The 19,679-nt window shown below is 44.5% G+C and overlaps 3 protein-coding genes across 3 annotated transcripts in view; all 3 read right to left on the bottom strand.

Annotated features, from left to right (window-relative positions):
* LOC132542594 (zinc finger protein 709-like) overlaps positions 1-18,739 on the bottom strand; it is a 28,893-nt gene extending 10,154 nt beyond the window's left edge. The window contains exons 1-2 of the mRNA XM_060205102.1: positions 18,614-18,739; positions 16,898-17,141 (exon numbers count right to left, since the gene is read on the bottom strand). Of these exons, the coding sequence (XP_060061085.1) occupies positions 16,898-17,141; positions 18,614-18,739 (370 nt within the window). The remainder of the gene's footprint in view (positions 1-16,897; positions 17,142-18,613) is intronic.
* The window catches only part of LOC103127679 (zinc finger protein 709-like), a 471,063-nt gene that overhangs the window by 330,219 nt on the left and 121,165 nt on the right, over positions 1-19,679 (bottom strand). The gene's annotated exons all lie outside the window — the stretch shown is intronic.
* The window catches only part of LOC107523550 (zinc finger protein 709-like), a 596,771-nt gene that overhangs the window by 460,795 nt on the left and 116,297 nt on the right, over positions 1-19,679 (bottom strand). The window lies entirely within an intron of this gene.

The following is a 19,679-nucleotide window of genomic DNA, read 5'->3' as shown; positions in this document are numbered from 1 at the left end:
AATTGCTCTAATGAATTTTAACTATTTTTCAAGTTTCTTTGTTGGGGTATTAATAGTTTACAGTCAACAGTAAAATGCAATAGTTTGTACATATGTAACATGCTCAGTTTTCCACATAACAGTTCGACCCCCACTAAGTCCTCCTCTACCGTCATGTTCCAGGACCAGAGCCCTGCCTTCCACTCCCAGAGTCTTTTACTTTGGTGTAAGACACCAATGAATTTTAACTATTGACTTAGCCCACTGCGTCCAAATTGTTAGGTTCGGTAATCCAAGAAATTCACCAAGAGACCAGGGTGATATAAAGACAAAGAGCTTTATTTACTAGCTCGGGATAAGGGCTAGGGCCCAGACCTCACAGCTGTTTTGGGTGTTCGACCCCTTATCTAAGTCTTACTAGGGTTTATATACAATTCAGAATACAAGGTACATGACAGTGTTACAACTATAGTTATCCATTACATATGTATGGGGGGAAGTGAGCATTTTTTTTTTTACAGCCCTGTGGTTACCTTCTTATCCTGCCTCTGGATTCTCAAAGTTGTCTGTCTTCTTTTGTTATGATTCCTCACCTCTGGGTTCTGCAGCTGCAGCCTCCAACTGAATTGCTTTCTCTAATTGTTTGTATAGCTTTCCGGGTGCTGGAGTCCAGGCCTGCCTATCCTTTAATTACCAATTTTACATTTATTTTTCAGCTCATCTCTACACAAATACTTATCATGTCAATATGTAGTCAATTTGAAATCACTGAGCTGATTTTATAGCTTTAAACATTGGGGAAAAAAATAACCAGGCATAATTGTTCAAAGTCTGGCATTTGGTTGACACTTCAGGCAAAAGTCAGTTGAGCTGATGAGTTTCCAAGAACTCAGCAGGCACCGCAGTTAGTGACTGTTGTTTCAGACAGCACAGAGGTGCAAACACGCAGATGGCGGCATCACGTTGCCACAGACATGTGGTTGTTGCCATGACCCATCTTGAAGACTGTTACATTCTTAGAAAAGGCAGGTGTGTGCTCTGACCTCTCAACTTGCTCTCTAGTCATTTCATAGCTTTGGACACTTTGAACTGTCTCTGGACGGTTACTTCTGATTGATTTTTCCAGAATTAACCACCCCCATCAGCTATGGTCATATTCCAGACTTACTATTCATGGGAACATGGCCCTTTTCTGTGCAACTTTCTTTCATTCTTTCTTTCTTCCATTCTTCTCTTTCTTTCCTTTTTATTGCCAGAGCAGTGCTCAGCTCTGGCTTCTGGTGGTGTAGGGACAGAACCTGGGACTTCAGAGCCTCAGGCATGAGAGTCTCTTTGCATAACCATTATGCTATCTACCCCCACCCTTCTGTGTAACTTTCTATGAATTTTTACAAGCTGCTTTGAAAACTGGCACAAATAATTAGAATTATTGCTCAGACATTTTACTCTCATTTAATACTAGTACTAAATGTGGGAGGTCTGCACAGCTTTAGAAATATTCCTATGAGAAATGTTAACTTGGGAGAAGCAGGCACCTGGGTTCAAATATTCCTATAATGGACTTCCAGAGGAGAGGCTACAAAGCAGCAGCAGATGTGTTTCTCTCCTCTCCCCTCCCAGGTCAACTAGGAATACCAAAGGAGTCCACCTGGGACCACAACAAGACAGGACTAGAATGACTTCAGGAACCCACCAAATCACTGGTGAGTGCAAACACAGGTGGCTCATGGGCAGAGAGAAACCTAGGTAGAGATTAAGCGGCTGGTAACAGTCCAGAGGTTTACTAGTTGAGACTCCATCTCCAGTCTGTTTCACCAATAAAAAGACAACTGAGAGGAGTCAGGCAGTAGCGCAGCGGGTTAAGCGCACGTGGCACAAAGCGCAAGGACCGGCTCAAGGATCCCGGTTCGAGCCCCGGCTTCCCACCTGCAGGGGAGTCGCTTCACAGGCGGTGAAGCAGGTCTGCAGGTGTCTGTCTTTCTCTCCCCCTCTCTGTCTTCCCCTCCTCTCTCCATTTCTCTCTGTCCTATCCAACAACAATGACAACAATAACTACAACAATAAAAAAAACAAGGGCAACAAAAGGGAATAAATAAATAAATAAAAAGACAGCTGATCACTTCACTCCTATGAGAATGTCATACATCAGAAAAGGTAACAGCAGCAAATGCTGGAGAGGGTGTGGGGTCAAAGGAACCCTCCTGCACTGCTATGGTAATGTCAATTGGTCCAACCTCTGTGGAGAACAGTCTGGAGAACTCTCAGAAGGCTAGAAATGGACTTACCCTATGACCCTGCAATTCCTCTCCTGGGGATATATCCTAAGGAACTCAACACATCCATCCAAAAAGATCTGTGTACACATAAATTCTTGGCAGCACAATTTGTTTTTTTTTTTTTTTTAACTCTGTATCCCCCCCCCCCTGATAGCTTTCCTATTCTTTTTTTTTTTTTTTTTAAAGAAAGGATTAATTAACAAAACCATAGGGTAGGAGGGGTACAACTCCACACAATTCCCACCGCCCAATCTCCATATCCCACCCCCTCCCCCGATAGCTTTCCCATTCTCTATCCCTCTGGGAGCATGGACCCAGGGTCATTGTGGGTTGCAGAAGGTAGAAGGTCTGGCTTCTGTAATTGCTTCCTCACTGAACATGGGCGTTGACTGGTCGGTCCATACTCCCAGTGGCAGCACAATTTGTAATAGCCAAAACCTGGAAGCAGCCCAGGTGTCCAACAACAGATGAGTGGCCGAGCAAGTTGTGGTATATATACACAATGGAATACTACTTAGCTGTAAAAAATGGTGACTTCACTGTAAAAGGCAGTAGCCTTGAAATTCCCTTTTTATGCAGTTGTTTGTTAAGTGCTTTTAGTATGTCTTGCTGAGTGAAGTAGAAAACTTCCTTGCCCCTTCCCCCTTGAATAAACAGGACCTAATCAGTGAAGGCCACCCATTGTTCGAAGGACCCTGCCTGGGGATAAGCCTTATCAGGACCTTTGAACAGACTTTGTGGTGTGCTGTCTACCGGATCGGTGGTCATAGCCGATGGCAGGAGGATGTGGCGACCCTGCCTGGTTGAATTCTATTGGTTGTGTGATCTTACTATATTTGAAACTAGCCCGCACTTTGCTTTGAATGGATCATGCTTTTGCTAAGTTTGAAATAATTGGATCTTGTGTTTGCTATAGCCTGTTATTGGATGTAGGTTGATAAGGTGATGTGCTCCCCCTCCCTGAGTGTAGTCTGAATTCCTATAAATTGTATGGTTTGAGCCTTGTTCGGGGTCGAGCTTGGTAGACTAACACCAGTCACCATCTCGGCCCGGATTGCAATTCGTCAATAAACATCTTTGCTTCCTTACAGTGGATGGTGGTTTGATTTATGCTCGCTAACATTTGGAGGCCCCAGCGAGATCCCTCAGATGGGAATTCCTGAGGACACCCCATCCCGGGTCCGGACCCTCAGAGGCCTTGGAAGCCCTGCCCGGCGCCGGTAAGTCAGGCCTAAATTTTGTGTGGTACCGTTTTCAGTTTTGTGCCTCTGGAGGACTGGTAGGTCAGGCCTGATTTTTGGTGCACGTCCCCGCGGGGCCTGAGGGTCTGTGGATTGCGGGACACCGCGGTGAAATCCCAGACCGCGGTGCTGAGAAGTGACGACTTCCAGGCCATTGGGGCGGGTCAGACTGGTGACGAATCTGAAAGAGGATCGACACCCTAGGGATCTGAGAAAAAGATCCGACAGCCCCGGGTAGGCAGGGTGGTAATAGGACTTGAGAGATAGTTCGCGCCCTGACCGCCATTTGTCTTTTGTGGCCACTCTCTGTCTGTCCTTTTTCTTTCTCTCACCCTTTGGCAATTCGCGAAAAGGCTGAGCTTGATAGTGCAACTGAGGGGGTCTGGCCAGAGCTACTCTCTGGCGATTCCCGAAGGCCTAACTGGCAATATTCCTTAGTAGCGGCAGCCGGAATGGTAATTGCCCAATCTTGACTGAATGAATGGTCTGCTGCGTGTGTATGAATGTTATGTGCCTCACGGCCTGAAAAGCTACGGGGCTTGAGTGGGCTCTAACCTGCGTGTCCGTGGGGTCGTTTCAGCTAAGTGGGGGTTCTCAATGTAGTTGAGACCTAGACCGGGGATCATACGGTCACCCCTAAGCTAAGACCCCTTAAGGTCCCACGAGGGGCCCGGCCAGGCGAGCATCGTTGTGTGCCTGACATCCATCAGATGTCAGTTCCTTTTTCCCCACTTACAATCTGCCTTGTTGGTCTTGCAGCATTTGCGGTTTGTCTTTTTGTTTGTCTCCTTCCCTTATTTTGTGTTACAGTACAACAGGAGGTTAAAGGTTAAAAATTTTTAGAAAAACTGGAGTCTCCATTAATAAAAACTTCTTGCAACCTAAAAAGGGAAGAAGGTCCCAAGTGGACACCCTTTGGGTTGATAGGGAAAAAGTGTGTGAGAATGAGAAAACGGTGTGCCAGCTGGCTGTAAGAAAAAGTATAAAAAGAACCCGCGAAATCTGGGGTGTTAGGTATTGTCTGGACATTTGTTAAGTGCGCTTGTCTGTCTGTGTGTGTCTTGTCTGTTTGTCAGTCTGTGTTTCGTGTTCACTTACTTTCACTTTGCAGGAATGGGCCAGGCGGCATCTACCCCACTGGACCTGGTTACTCATAGTTTGGGGGTAGGAGTGCATAAATATAAACTCATGACTTTTTGTTCCTCAGAGAGGCTCACCTTTGATGTAAGATGTGTTTCTGTGTTTTTTTGTGTCCCTGTGTCTTTTTGGTCAACATTAAGAAATCATCTCAGAGCGACGGGACCAGATTTGGTTCCGGCCTGAAGTTGCCAACTGAATTTTGCCTTGTCTTTGTCTCTCTTTTAAGCCTGAGTAGCAGAACCATGTCCTCAGGCTAGTCCAGGCAGGACCCTGAGGGTGGCACCCCACCCTCACAGGAGTCAGGCTGGCTGGTCACAGCAGGGGCCTGGAGCCAGGCCAGGCAGCAGCTCTAGTGCAGGGGCGACACCCCACCCTGCCTCGGTGTGGCTGTGACCTGGGACAGGCCCATGGGTGCAGATGGGTGATAGTGCTAGCATGTGTGTGGCTTTACCCATGCCCCTGGAGCTGACTGGAACTGTCTAAAAACTGTCCTTGGTCCTCTTGGGCTCCTCGTGGAGAGAAGCTGAAAGAATTTGTTTCTTCCTCGTTTTTTTTAGGGCTAGTTAAGGTTGTCCTAAGAGCTATTGGATAAAAAAAAAAATCTTAGTATATAAATGTGAGATGTTTCATCTTGAAAAACTGTGTGAGTGCAGATCTAAATTTGTGTTTGACCAGGTATGTTGCTAAGATGTGTCTGTACTGGTTAAAAGCTGCTCTTTTCCCTTAAGCAATCAGCCCAGATATATAAATGATAAAAAGGTGGCTATGAGATGTCTTACATGTTTATATGTGTGTTTTAGGTTTGTTTTTGTGGCCTAAGAAACGTTAATCTTAAGGTTAAAAGTGTAAGTAACTTTAAAGCTGCATTCTTATCAAAAGTTCTTTAAAAAAGAGTTTTCAATACAGTTCTTATGTGGTAATATAAGGGTAAAAATTCATTTGCTAAGACAGCTAAAGATTTAAAGTCTTGAGTATTTAATGTGACAATTCATCTTCTCCAAATTGATATGCAAATTATCTATTTTATAGATATTGGTCCACAGCAAATTTGGCATTTGTCTGACACTGGAAATGCTTTGAGAAGTCACGAGTATGTGTTAACTCTCTAAGTAATTAGAGTTTGTTTAAAGTTTAAAGAAAAATTTAGTTAAACTGAATTTGGTTTAGAGATCCTGGTCATAGAAATTGCTACAGTAGGTTAAAAAGGTAACTTTTAAATGTATGCTCTTTAAAATTCAAACAGAGCCTCTCAAGTTAGGTATCACACACTGAAGATGTGTCTCTATCCCTTGTGTGAAAAATGGCAGAAAGGTTATTGACGTGTAAACGTTTTAAAATACCTTCTCAACTAAAGAAGTAGAACTGGCTTAGGTGAGTGAAAAATAACACAGTGGTTATATTAATGATTTTCTAGCCTAAGGCTTTTGCTCTGGTTTTCCTCTTTATATCTTTCTGCTTTTAAAAATTATCTGGTTTGTTTTAAGACGCTGTCAGAGATTTATTCTTGACAAATGGTATTTTTGGTCTGATAGAAGATTTGTTTTGGCAAATCCTGATTTAACAAAATTATTATTTTGAATATTTAAGTTATGAGGTTTATTTTTGCCTTTTAAGTTGCCATATTAGAGTTCTAGGGGTAAAATCTATTAAGAGTTTTATATCTACACTTATTCATGATAGCTTTGTGATGAGTAAAGATCTTAACAAAAACCGTTTTGATATTGTGCTTAAATTGTCCAAGCAGTTTAAAATAATGCTAAAAAATGGTGATCATTTTATTATGTCAATACATTAGATATTGACTTTATATACTATACTGGTATATCTGTTTGTTAAAAAGACCTTCTAAAATTACATAGAGATGTATAGGAAAATTCTGGTCATTAGATTGTCAGTTTTGGTAAGCTCTTAATCTGGTTTTGTGTATGTCTTACTGGTTACAAATGTACGAGTACAGCAGTGATACCCCTTCAATCATACTGCCAGGTTCTCTTAGGGGGTCTCCAAGAGGCAGTAAAATGGCCCACAAATTTCTCTAAGGTAAATAGAATGACACTAAATTTGGCGTTTTGTTGCTCAAATCTGCCCCAGGTGTTAGAAAAAAAGTTACAGAAGTCAGAAAGATTTTAAAGAAAAGCTGAGAGATTGCTCAGAGGGTTTTTAAGAAGTTGGTAAATGTTTTGACATTAGACTTTGGAAAGAAAGAAAGAAAGGAAGAAAGAAAGAAAGAAAGAAAGAAAGAAAGAAAGAGAAAGTTGGGGCAGTGCCCAGAGGGAAAAGGAAAGTCAGAAAATAGGGGCTAAGGGTAGAGAAAGATCAGTGATGTTACTGCAAAGAAAAAAGGACACTGGAAGAAAGGCTGTTTTATCAACAAGCCATTTAGACTGCTTGTGGATGAACTTAAAGGCATAAGCCGGGGAGTGCTGACCCAAAAACCTTGGGCCATGACACAGACCCGTTGCCTATTTGTCAAATATTGGACCCTGTAGCTGCTGGATGGACAAAATGCCTGAAGACAATAGCACCTGTGGCACAGCTGGTAAGGAAAGCAGACAAGCCATCACTGGGGCAAGTCCAATGCCCACCTAACCTGCTACCAAGTTCTGTTCCTAGACCAGCCATGAGTGAAATTCAGTGCTGTCACCGGCCTGAACTCTGCCACCCTGATGTTGGAGACGGATCCTGAGGCTCCCCGCAAAAGCATGACTGCCAAGAGGTATGCCTTTGCTACATGGCGTGTGCATGGAGCATGTGGGGAGAGAAGATTCCTGACTCCCACCGGGAAGATGATCCAACACAAAGAACCTACTGGAGGCCACATGGAGGCCACTGTCTTCCTTTGAAATGGTTTTTGGCAGACTGCTGCTGTCATGATCTGTGATGCTCTTGTCTCTGATCTATCCCACAACTGTTACCAAGTTCTTACAGATCTCCAGCCTATATTGCAGGACAATTAGAATGCTGTGCTACAAGCCTTTGGGAAGGACCCTGTCACCTGCTGCCTGCTCCACAAGGCACACCCAGTGAGAAAGACCTTATATTGTGATCCTGAGTACACCAACTGCTGCAAAGGTTGCCGGAAACTGCCACTAGATTCATCACACTCCTTTGAAGAGGACAGTTGCTGATCCCACTGACCCAAAAGAAAAAAAAGATGAAGATGAATCAAAGATTTGATTCTCGGCTAAGACAAGTGGGGAATGTAAAAGGCAGTAGCCTTGAAATTCCCTTTTTATGCAGTTGTTTGTTAAGTGCTTTTAGTATTAGTTGCTTGTAGTATGAGGTGGAAAATTCCTTGCCCCTTCCCCCTTGAATAAGCAGGACCTAATCAGTGAAGGCCACCCATTGTTCGAAGGACCCTGCCTGGGGACAAGCCTTATCAGGACCTAATCAGTGAAGGTCACCCATTGTCTTGTAAGTTGTTCGAAGGACCCTGCATGGGGACAAGCCTTATCGGGACCTTTGCACAGACTTTGTGGTGTGCTGTCTACTGGATGGGTGGTCATAGCCAATAGCAGGAGGATGTGGCGACCCTGCCTGGTTGAATTCTATTGGTTGTGTGATCTTACTATATTTGAAACTAGCCCGCACTTTGCTTTGAATGGATCATGCTTTTGCTAAGTTTGAAATGATTGGATCTTGTGTTTGCTATAGCCTGTTATTGGATGTAGGTTGATAAGGTGATGTGCTCCCCCTCCCTGAGTGTAGTCTGAATTCCTATAAATTGTATGGTTTGAGCCCTGTTCGGGGTCGAGCTTGGTAGACTAACACCAGTCACCATCTCGGCCCGGATTGCAATTCGTCAATAAACATCTTTGCTTCCTTACAGTGGATGGTGGTTTGATTTATGCTCAATAACATTCACCATTTTCAGCCAATCTTGGATGGACCTTGAAAAAATCATGTTGAGTGAAATAAGTCAGAAACAGAAGGATGAATATGGGATGATCTCACTCTCAGGCAGAAGTTGAAAAACAAGATCAGAAAAGAAAACACAAGTAGAACCTGAAATGGAATTGGCATATTGCACCCAAGTAAAAGACTCTGGGGTGGGTGGGTGGGGAGAATACAGGTCCATGAAGGATGATAAATGACATAGTGGGGGTTGTATTGTTAAATGGGAAACTGGGGGATCTTATGCATGTACAAACTATTGTATTTACTGTTGAATGTAAAACATTAATTCCCCAATAAAGAAATAAATTAAAAAAAAAAAAAGACAGCTGAAGGGAGGAGAAGATTTACCAGAGACTCACCAAATGCAACTGTGAGGCTCCATTGCTACTGCCCTCAGAACCTGGAGCAGTGGCAGGGAGGCCTTGTTTTGACACCAGGGGACAGAGCACTAACCAGGAAACTTAGGAGACAGTCTATAAATAGTGCGTGGCTTAGCAGTGGAGCTGTGAGAGTCTCTTTGCATAACCACTGGATTAACTATGCCCCCATCCTGTTGTATCTCTTGGTCAGGAGTCAGTGATTAAGCTAAGAAACCTACTTATAATTTAAAAGCCCTAAGGCTCCCATAGTGGAATTCCAAGGGGATTAACTTCAGCCATTGTCTCCTGGTGTGCACATCTGCATGTCTTTTATTTGTTTATTTTCTTTTTTATCAGAACACTGATCAACTCTGGCTGGTGGTGGTAGGGGTGATTGAACCTAGGGCTTTGGAGTCTCAGCCATTAAAAGTCTCTTTGCATAACCATGATGCTGTCTACCCTCTGTGCTCAACTGATTCCCTTTTTTTTTTTTTTTGCCTCCAGGCTTATTGCTGGGGCTGGGTGCTTGCACTATGAATCCACTGCTCCTGGAGGCCTTTTTCCCCATTTTTGTTGCCCTTATTGTAGTTATTACTGTTATTGCTGTCCTGGGTGTTGTAGGATAAGACAGAGATAAATCAACAGAGGGAGGGAAGACAGAGAAGGAGAGAAAGATAGAGAAGACACGTGCAGACCTGCTTCATAGCCTGTGAAGCCACCCCCTGCAGTTGTGTATCAGAGGGCTTGAATGGGGATCCTTGTCTAGTTCTTGTGCTTTCAGCCTCTTGCTTAACCTGCTGCACTATCACCTAGCCCCCAACCTCTTTTTATGGTAATAACAGTTGAATGGAAAAAGAGATACTTGGGTTGGTTATGCAAATAGATTCTTGTCCCTGAGGGTCCAAAGTTCCAGGTGCAAACCCCAGCACCACCATAATCCAGAGCTGAGCTGTGCTCTAGTCTCTCTGAGTATCTCTCTCTTGTTAATGTAAATTAAAAATTACCTTAAAAAGATACTATGTAGGAATTTGTGCATAGCTGGCCTTCCCACAGGGTGTGGGGAGTAGTTGTTGATGTCCTTGCAGAGAGTTTCCCCTAAACAGCATGCTAATACTGCCTCACCCTTGACTGAGATTCTCCTGATCTCAACTCAGATTCTTGACTCAGGTTGGGAGCTAGGAAGGACCTGATAGTCAGGTTGAAAATTCAGTCTCTCTGTAGGTGGTGAGCCTGGGGCTCGAACTGAGATCCTTACACAATTACTTGCACTTTGTGCCACATGGGCTTAACCTGCTTTGATACCTCCTGACTCCTGGTCACCTCAATTCTACATCCAACAGGAACCATCCGGTGCTGTCTTCACTGTACTTACTTCACTTAGTGCTCCAGGTAGTACAAATAAGTACAAATTCTTCAGATGAGGAAGTATAAGGAGAGTCAGCATTTAAATGTAAGAACAATGACTTTGGGCACTGTAAGATTTTTTAGATAATTTTTATTAAATTTGATCATTTTAGTATATATATATATATATATATATATATATATATATATATGTTTTTTTTTTCCAGAGTACTCAGCTCTGGCTTGTGGTGGTGTGAGAGACTGAACCTGGACCTTTGAAGCCTCAGCTCTGGAAGTTTATTTCCATAACCATTATGCTATCTCCTCCACGCTCTTTCCTTTCTTTCTTTCTTTTTTTTCTGTTTATCCTCCTCCTATAAGAACTATGAGGGTTTTCAGGTGGACGAAAACAAATACCCTTGTATTTATTTTCACTTTTTTTAATAATTTAATTTTTTCTTGGGGAATTAATGTTTTATATTCAACAGTAAGTACAATAGTTTCTATATGCATAACATTCCCCAGTTTCGATTTAACAATACAACCCCTATTAGGTCCTCTGAATCCTTCTTGGACCTGTATTCTCCCCACCCAACCCAGGGTCTTTTGCTTTGGAGCGATATGCCAATTCCATTTAGGTTCTATTTGTGTTTTATTTTTTGATCTTGAATTTCAACTTTTGCCTGAGTGTGAGATCACCCCATATTCATCCTTCTGTTTGTGACTTATTTCACTTAACATGATATAAGAAAGGGGGACATGTGGGGAGCCACATGTGCCCTCAAGGTTGCTATTGGCATGGCCATAGAGTTTATGTTAAAAGATAGTTCCTGGGAATCAGGCGGTGGTGCAGCGGGTTTAGTACAGGTGGTGCTAAGTGCAAGAACCGTCTTGAGGATCCCAGTTTGAGCCCCTGGCTCCTCACCTGCAGGGGAATTGCTTCGCAGGTGGTGAAGCAGGTCTGCAGGTGTCTCTTTCTCTCCTCTACTCTGTCTTCCCCTCCTCTCTCCATTTCTCTCTGTTCTATCCAACAACCACAATATCAGTAATAACAACAATATAATTACAACAATAAAACAACTAGGGCAACAAAAGGAAAAATACAAAAAAAAAAAAAAAAAAGATCCCGCTTCCCTACACCTTAGAGTCCTTGTTAAAAGATAAGTTCTTTTTCCCCATGAATCACCCAGGACCTTCCAGATAACGGCTGACTTCCATGACAAATAATATAAAATAATAATAATAAATGAATAGGAAAGATACATCCCCCAATACTCAGTTGACTAAGGCACCAAACCTCTTTTTCTATAAAAAAAATCAAATCAGATGTCCTGCTAACCACGGGAAGCAGATTGTTTTTGTTTCTTCCACTGGAATCCCAGAAATAAAACCATCTGGACCCCTGCACACCCTGACATCACCCACTAGATGGCACAACTACAGTGGCACACCCCCTTTGAAACCCTAGATGTCACCTGATCTGATCTGAAGAACCTGATTCACAGACTCCAAGGACAGAACTTTTTTTACTGCCTGTCTGCCTTTCCTGCTTCTGCTTTGACCTGTCACGTTTTGGTGGTTCCAGCTCACTCTCTACAGAAAAGCAGAATTCCAGAGGCTGACCTTCCTCATGCAGCATTTCATCCCCTGCCATTTCTCCCCCTAGTCACCTACTTTGGACTGAGACTTCTATCAGACTTGCTGGTATACCCTTTGGACACTTTAGACAATTTTACAGCAGCTTCCTTCCCTTCACGTTGCTGGTTTTTCATAGACTGACCCTGAGTAGTTCATAGACTTTACACACTGTTGCCCTGGGCATTAGATAAAAGGAAAGGGTGAGATGCTGGGAAATTGTGCAGATGCAGTCATATCTGCCATGTTGTCCCCTCAGGATACTGCTAGTTCCCACGAGAGTTGGGACATTCTCGGAGTGCCTGTTCAGCCATGTTGTGCCCTCAGGGCATTGTCTATTTCCCCCGTAATATTTGGAGTGCTTTGGTTACTCCTTCCCCTTCCCATTCTCATGAGAGTTATTATCCTATCCTGGAGGGCTATGGTTACTCCTCCCCCTTCCCATTCTCACAAAAGCTGCTCCTATAAAAGACTTTCTTCTTCCGCACCTCGCTCTCTTGCCAGCGCTTCACCTTGGCACTTCTCTCTTGCCAGCGCTCCACTCCAGTGTTCAGACGCAAGAAAGGTTACTGCATGAGGCGGCCATTTTCACTACCTCCATGTGGCCCAACCTGCTTCTCTAGCACCCAACTCTGAGATACCAGCGCAAATAAAGATTTGTGTTCCCTCTTCTCTCCGGATCTCCTCTCTCTCATCTCTGCGGCCCGCACAACAACAGATCATGGTTGGAGCCCCTGGCTTCCCACCTGCAAGGGAGTTGCTTCACAGGTGATGAAGCAGGTCTGCAGGTGTCTTATTATCTTTCTCTTCCCCTCTCTGTCTTCCCCTCCTCTCTCCATTTCTCTCTGTCCTATCCAACAATAATGATATTAAGAACAGCAACAATAATAACTACAAAAATAAAACAACAAGGGAATAAATAAACATTTAAAAAAGAAAAAAGAACAGGAAACACTGATAAAATTATATGATAACAGGGGTTCAACTCCACTCCATGCCTGTGTCAGACCGCTACAGTAGAGGAGCAGCAGGAAGGATCAGGGAACTCTGAAGGTGACCACGAGGTGGGTCAGGAGTCGGCGCAGGGGAGAACAGAATACACCATACTCTGTTGGAGGGTGAATCTGAGCTCAATTTTTATTCTGCCATTCAGAATCTATATATCTTTCAGTCTTACATAAACAATATCTGAAACAAAATCATTTCTTGATTAGATGTCCTTGCTGCATTCCAGGATAGGCAGCTCCCCAAATACAAGTAGCATTTTCTCATCCCGGCCCCAGGAGTGAGCTCCATCTAGCAGTTCCTGGCATGTCTGCAGGAGCAGGCTGTGCCCAGAAGCTGTCCAGGCTGGCTTAGCCAAGACCCTCTCACAGTCTCTTCTAGGCAGCTCTGCTAGCCTAGGCCCCTGACCTGGGAGGGAGACTGAGGAACCTTGGCGGGCTCCTGCCACCCTTCAAAGGTTGGTTAGTCATGATGGCAGAGGCCATGAGTCCATAGGATGAGTTCCCAGCCTTTGGCTACACATATTCAGCTCCCGAAAGAAGCAGGATGGCTGTAAGGGAGGAGAGCTTGCAGAAGCAGCTAATGCAGCTGAGTTTGCAGGAACAGAGAGTGTTTCTAGCAGACATGCACTAATTCACTTCCCATACACCACACCCTTGTTGGTTTGCGTGAGCCTTAGTATACTACCAATCTGACATCAGCCCTATGGGGATTCTGTCCCAAAGTCCAGTATTCACACCTTGAGCTGTTCCCACCTCTTTGACACTTGGAGCATTATGTGTGCAGTAGACAGCCCAGCAATATGCCATCAGAATCTGGGAGAAATGCAGGCCCAATATCTACTTCCACACAAGGATAGTTGAAGCTCAGAAAGGGCATGTGACTACTTCAAAGTTCTCTTAAATTGGTCCACATGCCAGAATTATTTTTTAAAATTTATTGTATTTTAAAAAATATTTAACATTATTTATACTTTTCCTTTTGTTGTCCCTGTAGTTTTTATTGTTGTTGTAGATATTATTGTTATTACTCATGTCATCATTGTTAGATAGGACAGAAAGACCTGGAGAGAGGAGGGGAAGACAGTGAGGGGAAAAGATAGACACCTGCAGACCTGATTCACTGCCTGTGAGGCAACCCCCTTGCAGTTGGGTATCAAGGGCTTGAACCGAAATTTTTACACTGGTCCTTGCACTCTGCATCATGTACGCTTAACCTGCTGCACTTCTGCCCAACTGCAACAAGATTTTTAAAATATAATTATCTTTATTTATTGCATAGAGGCAGGGTGGGCAGAGTCAGCATAGATGATTGGCATCAAGACATTTTTGGTCCAAGGACCCAGGTTCAAGCCCCTGGTCTCCACCTGCATGGGGAAAACTTTCAAGTGTTGAAGCGGTGCTGCAGGTGTCTCTCTTCCTCTCTCTCACCTTCTCCCTCTCTATTTCTGGCTGTCTCTATCCAATAAGTAAAACTAATAATAATAATAATTTTTAAAAGGGGGAAAATACACATTTCTACTCCTCCCCTTGTCCCTTCATGACACTTTATTCTGTTTCTTTCTTTTTCTTCTTTTCATAGGAGCACTTATTGGCTTTCACTTCCAATGGTGCCAGTGATTGACCTTCAAACCGTGATGTCTCAGGCTTAAAGTTTTTTCTTTAACAAATGTTACTTCCATGCACCAGGCTCTGCATTTAACAAGACGCCCATTAGTGGAGGGGGGGGAGATAGATAGCATAATGATTATGCAAAGAGACTATCATGCCTGAGCCTCCAAAGTGCCAGGTTCAATCCCCTGTACCACCAGAATCCAAAGTTGAGCAGTGTTCTAGTAAAACAAAGAAATATATAAATAAATGGGCAGGGAAGAGACCATAATGGTTATTTATGCAAAGAAACTCTAGTGACTTAATCTCCAAATCTCAGGTTTAATCCTTTGCACCAGCATCATTAGACTTGAGAAGTGCTCTTGTTAAGTTTTGTTTCTGACAGTACCCATTACAAAGCAAGACAAACTGAGGCCAACTAACTCGAACCCACACAGACTGACAGGACTCCAGTATATATTGAAATATAAGGAATTTATTCTTAAGCTTGAAAGAGTGAAAATAAGGCCAGTCCACATACTTACAAAGAGACAATATCAAAGGACAAAAGACAAAGACAAACCTCAGCTGAGTCATCCAGGCCAACACCATATCTGGTCCTGTTACTCTGAGACAACCATGCTTGAAATTCATCCTCCTTTAAAGGGAAAGGTGAAGGGGTGTCTGCATGACTGAGGGGGGTCTGCATGTCTTTGCTAATTTATCTTTGGGGTTATAGTTTCAAGAACATTCCATTCTTATCTTCCATGGAGGAAGCCAGCAGTGTTTACAGAAGTCAAATGGACAAGTTAACATAGAGCTGAGAGAGCAGGGTCACAGGGTGTGCAGTTTCAAGGCAAACATTTGTATCCACCAGGTGTGGAGCAGAAGCAGTGCATTAGTGTGATTTCATCTTATCTAGTTTCTGTTAGAAGCAGTAGCTTTAGAATTGTTTTAAGTATAGTTTTAAGTGTAGTTGCTTTTCTGCTTGCAGTGTAAGATGGAAAATTCCCCTTGAAAAACAGGACCTAATCAGTAAAGGCCATCAGTTGTTTTGCAGGTTGCTTGAAGGACCCTGCATAGGGGCAAGCCTTATCAGGGCCTTTGCACAAGGAAATTATTTTCTAGGAAGGGGCAGCTGATGGCGGGGGTATGTGGTGACCCTACCTGGCTAGATTCTATTGGTTGTGTGACTTTGCAATGTTTGAAACTAGCCCATGCTTTGCTTTGAGTGGATCACGCTTTTTGCTAGGTTTGTAATGACTGGATTTTGCGTTTTCCATCGCATGTTATTGAATGCAGGTTGATAAGGTGATGTGTTCCCCCTCCCTGAGTATAGTCTGAATTCCTATAAATTGTTTGGTTTGAGCCTTGTTCAGGGTCAGGCTTGGTAGACTAACATCAGTCACCACTCCGCCCGGATTGCAATTCCTGAATAAACATCTTTGCCTCTTTACAGTGGATGGTGGTTTGATTTTGTGCTCGCTAACACTTTCTAAGAGAACTTCTCTACTTCAATGAACTAGTCCAAATTTGGGGAATTCAATTTTCTCACACTCTGGTAAGAAAAAAACAAACAAATAAATCGGGGCTGGGTGGTGTTGCACTCTGCTGAGCACACATATCCCAGCACAAGGATCCAGTGTCGAGCTCCCGGGCCCCACTTGCAGGGAGAAAGCTTTGCAAGTGGAGAAGCAGGGCTGCAGGTGTCTCTCTCCCTCCCTATCTCTCCTTCCCAGTTAATTTCTGGCCATCTCTATTCAATAAATAAATGAAGTTACATTAAGTCTCATGCCTGTAACATGTGCGCTCAACCAGGTGCGTCATTACCCAGCCCCCACTCTCAATTTCTCCTTCTCCATTCAAAATAAATACAAATCAAATCAAATCAATAAAAAATCAAACAGCTTAGATTGTTCTCATTAAGTCACCATCAGGGCCAGAACAGCTCACTAATTCATAATGTAGAGCTTCCCGCTCCTTAAAAACCACAAGAAGCGGATCCTGAACCACCAGGCTAGAGAGGCAGCACTGGACTGCAGGGCGGAGACATCTGTTTCCCGGAGTGTCAGCTTCGGTCAGCCACGCGGCCTGCTGGGACTTGTAGTCCGCACAGCTCTTCCCCAGCGGCTGACGGCGAGGAGGCGGACTACAGCTTCCGTCAGGCCAAGCGGCGCCAGCGGGGTCCTGCACTCCCTGGGCTTGGCGGCAGGTTCGAGTTCTGATAGCCTGGAGTCGGACTGTGCAGAGTCGGTTGCAAGGCGGCGTCAGGTCAGTCACACCCTATGGATCTCGGGTGGCGGCGGGAGCCGGGCGAGGCCTCGGCATTTCCCGGCCTTAAAGACCTGGGGCTCTGCATGTCTTGGGGAGGTGCGCCAGCCTCGCCTCTGGCCATTCTGCGCCGACTCCCTGCTGGTCTGGGTCCCGCTTACCCTCGCCCCGCTTTGGGGACCGCAGAGGTGCGGGGAGGTCGGGGCCGCGGGAGCGCGGCGTGAGCCGCTGGGGCGGGCGCAGGGTGTCCCGGTCGGGATCTGGCGGGCGATCCGGGGCGCGGGCCCGCTTCAGGGAGGCGCTAAACGGGGCGGCCTCTGGCCTTGGCCGCTGGCGGACTGGCGCGTCTGCGCAGGCGCGGGGCTGCGGTTCCCCAGTGTGCGCGACGCCTGCGTGGCTGTGCGGCTGCGAATTGACAGCTGTAGTGAGGCCTGGGGCCAGGCGGGACTGGCCTGCTGGAGCTGGTCCCGCTGCAGGATCCTGTGCAGCGACTCTGCGGCAGCCTCCCGTGCTGCCGTGCCGCTGGTCTGGGCCAGGCCTGGGCATCAGAGAGGTTTGGTCATCATTTTCTAAGGCTCCGGGATTGTGGTCGCAGAAATAAAATGATTAGTAGCTGACGCGACTTCCCCAAACGCTTTATTTGTGGATAGATAGAAATGCAAAGGGAGTGGGAGTATTTTATTTATTGGGTGCCGGGCGGTAGCACAGCGGGTTAAGTGCAGGTGGTACAAAGCGCAAGGACCAGCGTGAGGATGCCGCTTCGAGGCCCCGGCTCCCCACCTGCAGGGGAGTCGCTTCACAGGTAGTGAAGCAGGTCTGTAGGTGTCTATCTTTCTCTCCCTCTCTCTGTCTTCCCCTCCTCTCTCCATTTCTCTCTGTCCTATCCAACAACTACGACAACAATAATAACTACAACAATAAAACAACAAGGGCAACAAAAGGGAATAAATAAATAAAGTAAATATTTTTTTTTTTTAAAAAAAAGAAATGCAAAGGGAGTGTCCGGGAGGTGGCGCAGTGATGGGGCTTTGGACTCTCAAGCATGAGGTCCTGAGTTCGATCCCTGGCAGCACATGTGCCACAGTGATGTCTGGTTCTTTCTCCTCCTCCTATCTTTCTCATTAGTAAATAAGACCTTTTTTTTTTTTTTGCCTCCAGGGTTATCAGTGGGGCTCAGTGCCTGCACTGTGATTCACTGCTCCTGGAGGCCATTTTTTCCCACTTTGTTGCCCTTCGTGTCCTTATTATTATTGTCATTGATTTTGTTGTTGGATAGGATAGAGAGAAATGGAGAGAGGAGAGGAAAACAGAGAGGGGAGAGAAAGACAGACATCTGCAGACCTGCTGCCCAGCCTGTGAAGCGACTCCCCTGCAGGGGGGAGCCTGGGGCTCGAACCGGCATCCTCACGCTTGTCCTTGCGCTTTGTACCACCTGCACTTAACTCGCTGTGCTACCGCCCGGCACCCAATAAATAAAATATTAAAAATAAAATCAAAAGGGAAGGAAGAGCTACCAAGAGGGGGTGAGCAGGATAGACCTGCAGCCTTGTCTCTGCCTGTGAAGCTTCCTCTGCAGACGGGGATGGGAGAAGGAAGGACTGAAACCCAAGACCCCAGCACTTTGCCATGTCGCTCAGCTTGGCGCGCCACTGCCCGGCCTCACCAATAAAGGATAATATACCTGTCAGTCCCCACATGAGTCTAAAGTTTGCTAGTGCCCACAGGAAGGTAGTAAAAAAAAAAAGTTGCTCCAATGAATTTAAACTGTTTTTTAAGTATCTTTATTGGGTTACTAATGGTTTACAGTCAACAGTAAAATACAATAGTTTGTACATATGTAACATGCTCAGTATTCCACATAGCAGTTCAACCCTCACTAACTCTTCCTCTGCCTCATGTTCTAGGACCAGAGCCCTGCCCTCCACACCAGAGTCTTTTTCGTTGCTACAAGACACCAATGAATTAACTACCGATTTAGCCCACTGCATGCAAATGCTTACCATCTCAACATGCTTTTAGTCCTTTCATAGCTTTGGACACTTTGAACTGTCTCTGGAGGGTTTCTTCTGATTAATTTTTCCAGTATTACCCCCCCATCAGCTATGTTCATATTCCTTGACTTACTGTTCATGTGAACATGGTCCTTTTCTGTGCTACTTACTTTCTTGCTTGCTTGCTTGCTTGCTTTCTTATTACTAGAGCACTGCTCAGCCGTGGCTTATTGTGGGTTATGGATTGAACCTGGGACTTTAGAGCCTCAGGCATGAGAGTCTCTGCATAACCATTATGCGATCTACCCCAACCCTTCTGTGCAACTTTCTTTCTTTTTTTTAATCTTTGGCCTATTGTTATTATTATTTTTATAATTTATTTCTTTATTAGGGAATTAATGTTTTACATTCAACAGTAAATACAATAGTTTGTACATGCATAACATTCCCCAGATTCCCATTTAACAATACAACCCCCACTATGTCATTCATCATCCTTCATGGACCTGTATTCTACCAACCCACCCACCCACCCCAGAGTCTTTTACTTGGGTGCAATACGCCAATTCCATTTCAGGTTCTACTTGTGTTTTCTTTTACTAATCTTGTTTTTCAACTTTGGCCTGAGAGTGAGATCATCCCATATTTATCCTTCTGTTTCTGACTTATTTCACTCAACATGATTTTTTCAAGGTCCATCCAAGATCGGCTGAAAATGGTGAAGTCACCATTTTTTACAGCTGAGTAGTATTCCATTGTGTATATATACCACAACCTGCTCAGTCACTCATCTGTTGTTGGACACCTGGGTTGCTTCCAGGTTTTGGCTATTACAAATTGTGCTGCCAAGAACATATGTGTACACAGATCTTTTTGGATGGATGTGTTGGGTTCCTTAGGATATATCCCCAGGAGAGGAATTGCAGGGTCATAGGGTAAGTCCATTTCTAGC

This window comes from Erinaceus europaeus, chromosome 13 (assembly GCF_950295315.1).
Source record: "Erinaceus europaeus chromosome 13, mEriEur2.1, whole genome shotgun sequence".
NCBI classification, from domain to species: Eukaryota; Metazoa; Chordata; class Mammalia; order Eulipotyphla; family Erinaceidae; genus Erinaceus; species Erinaceus europaeus.
This window is presented reverse-complemented; position numbering and strand designations above follow the sequence as displayed.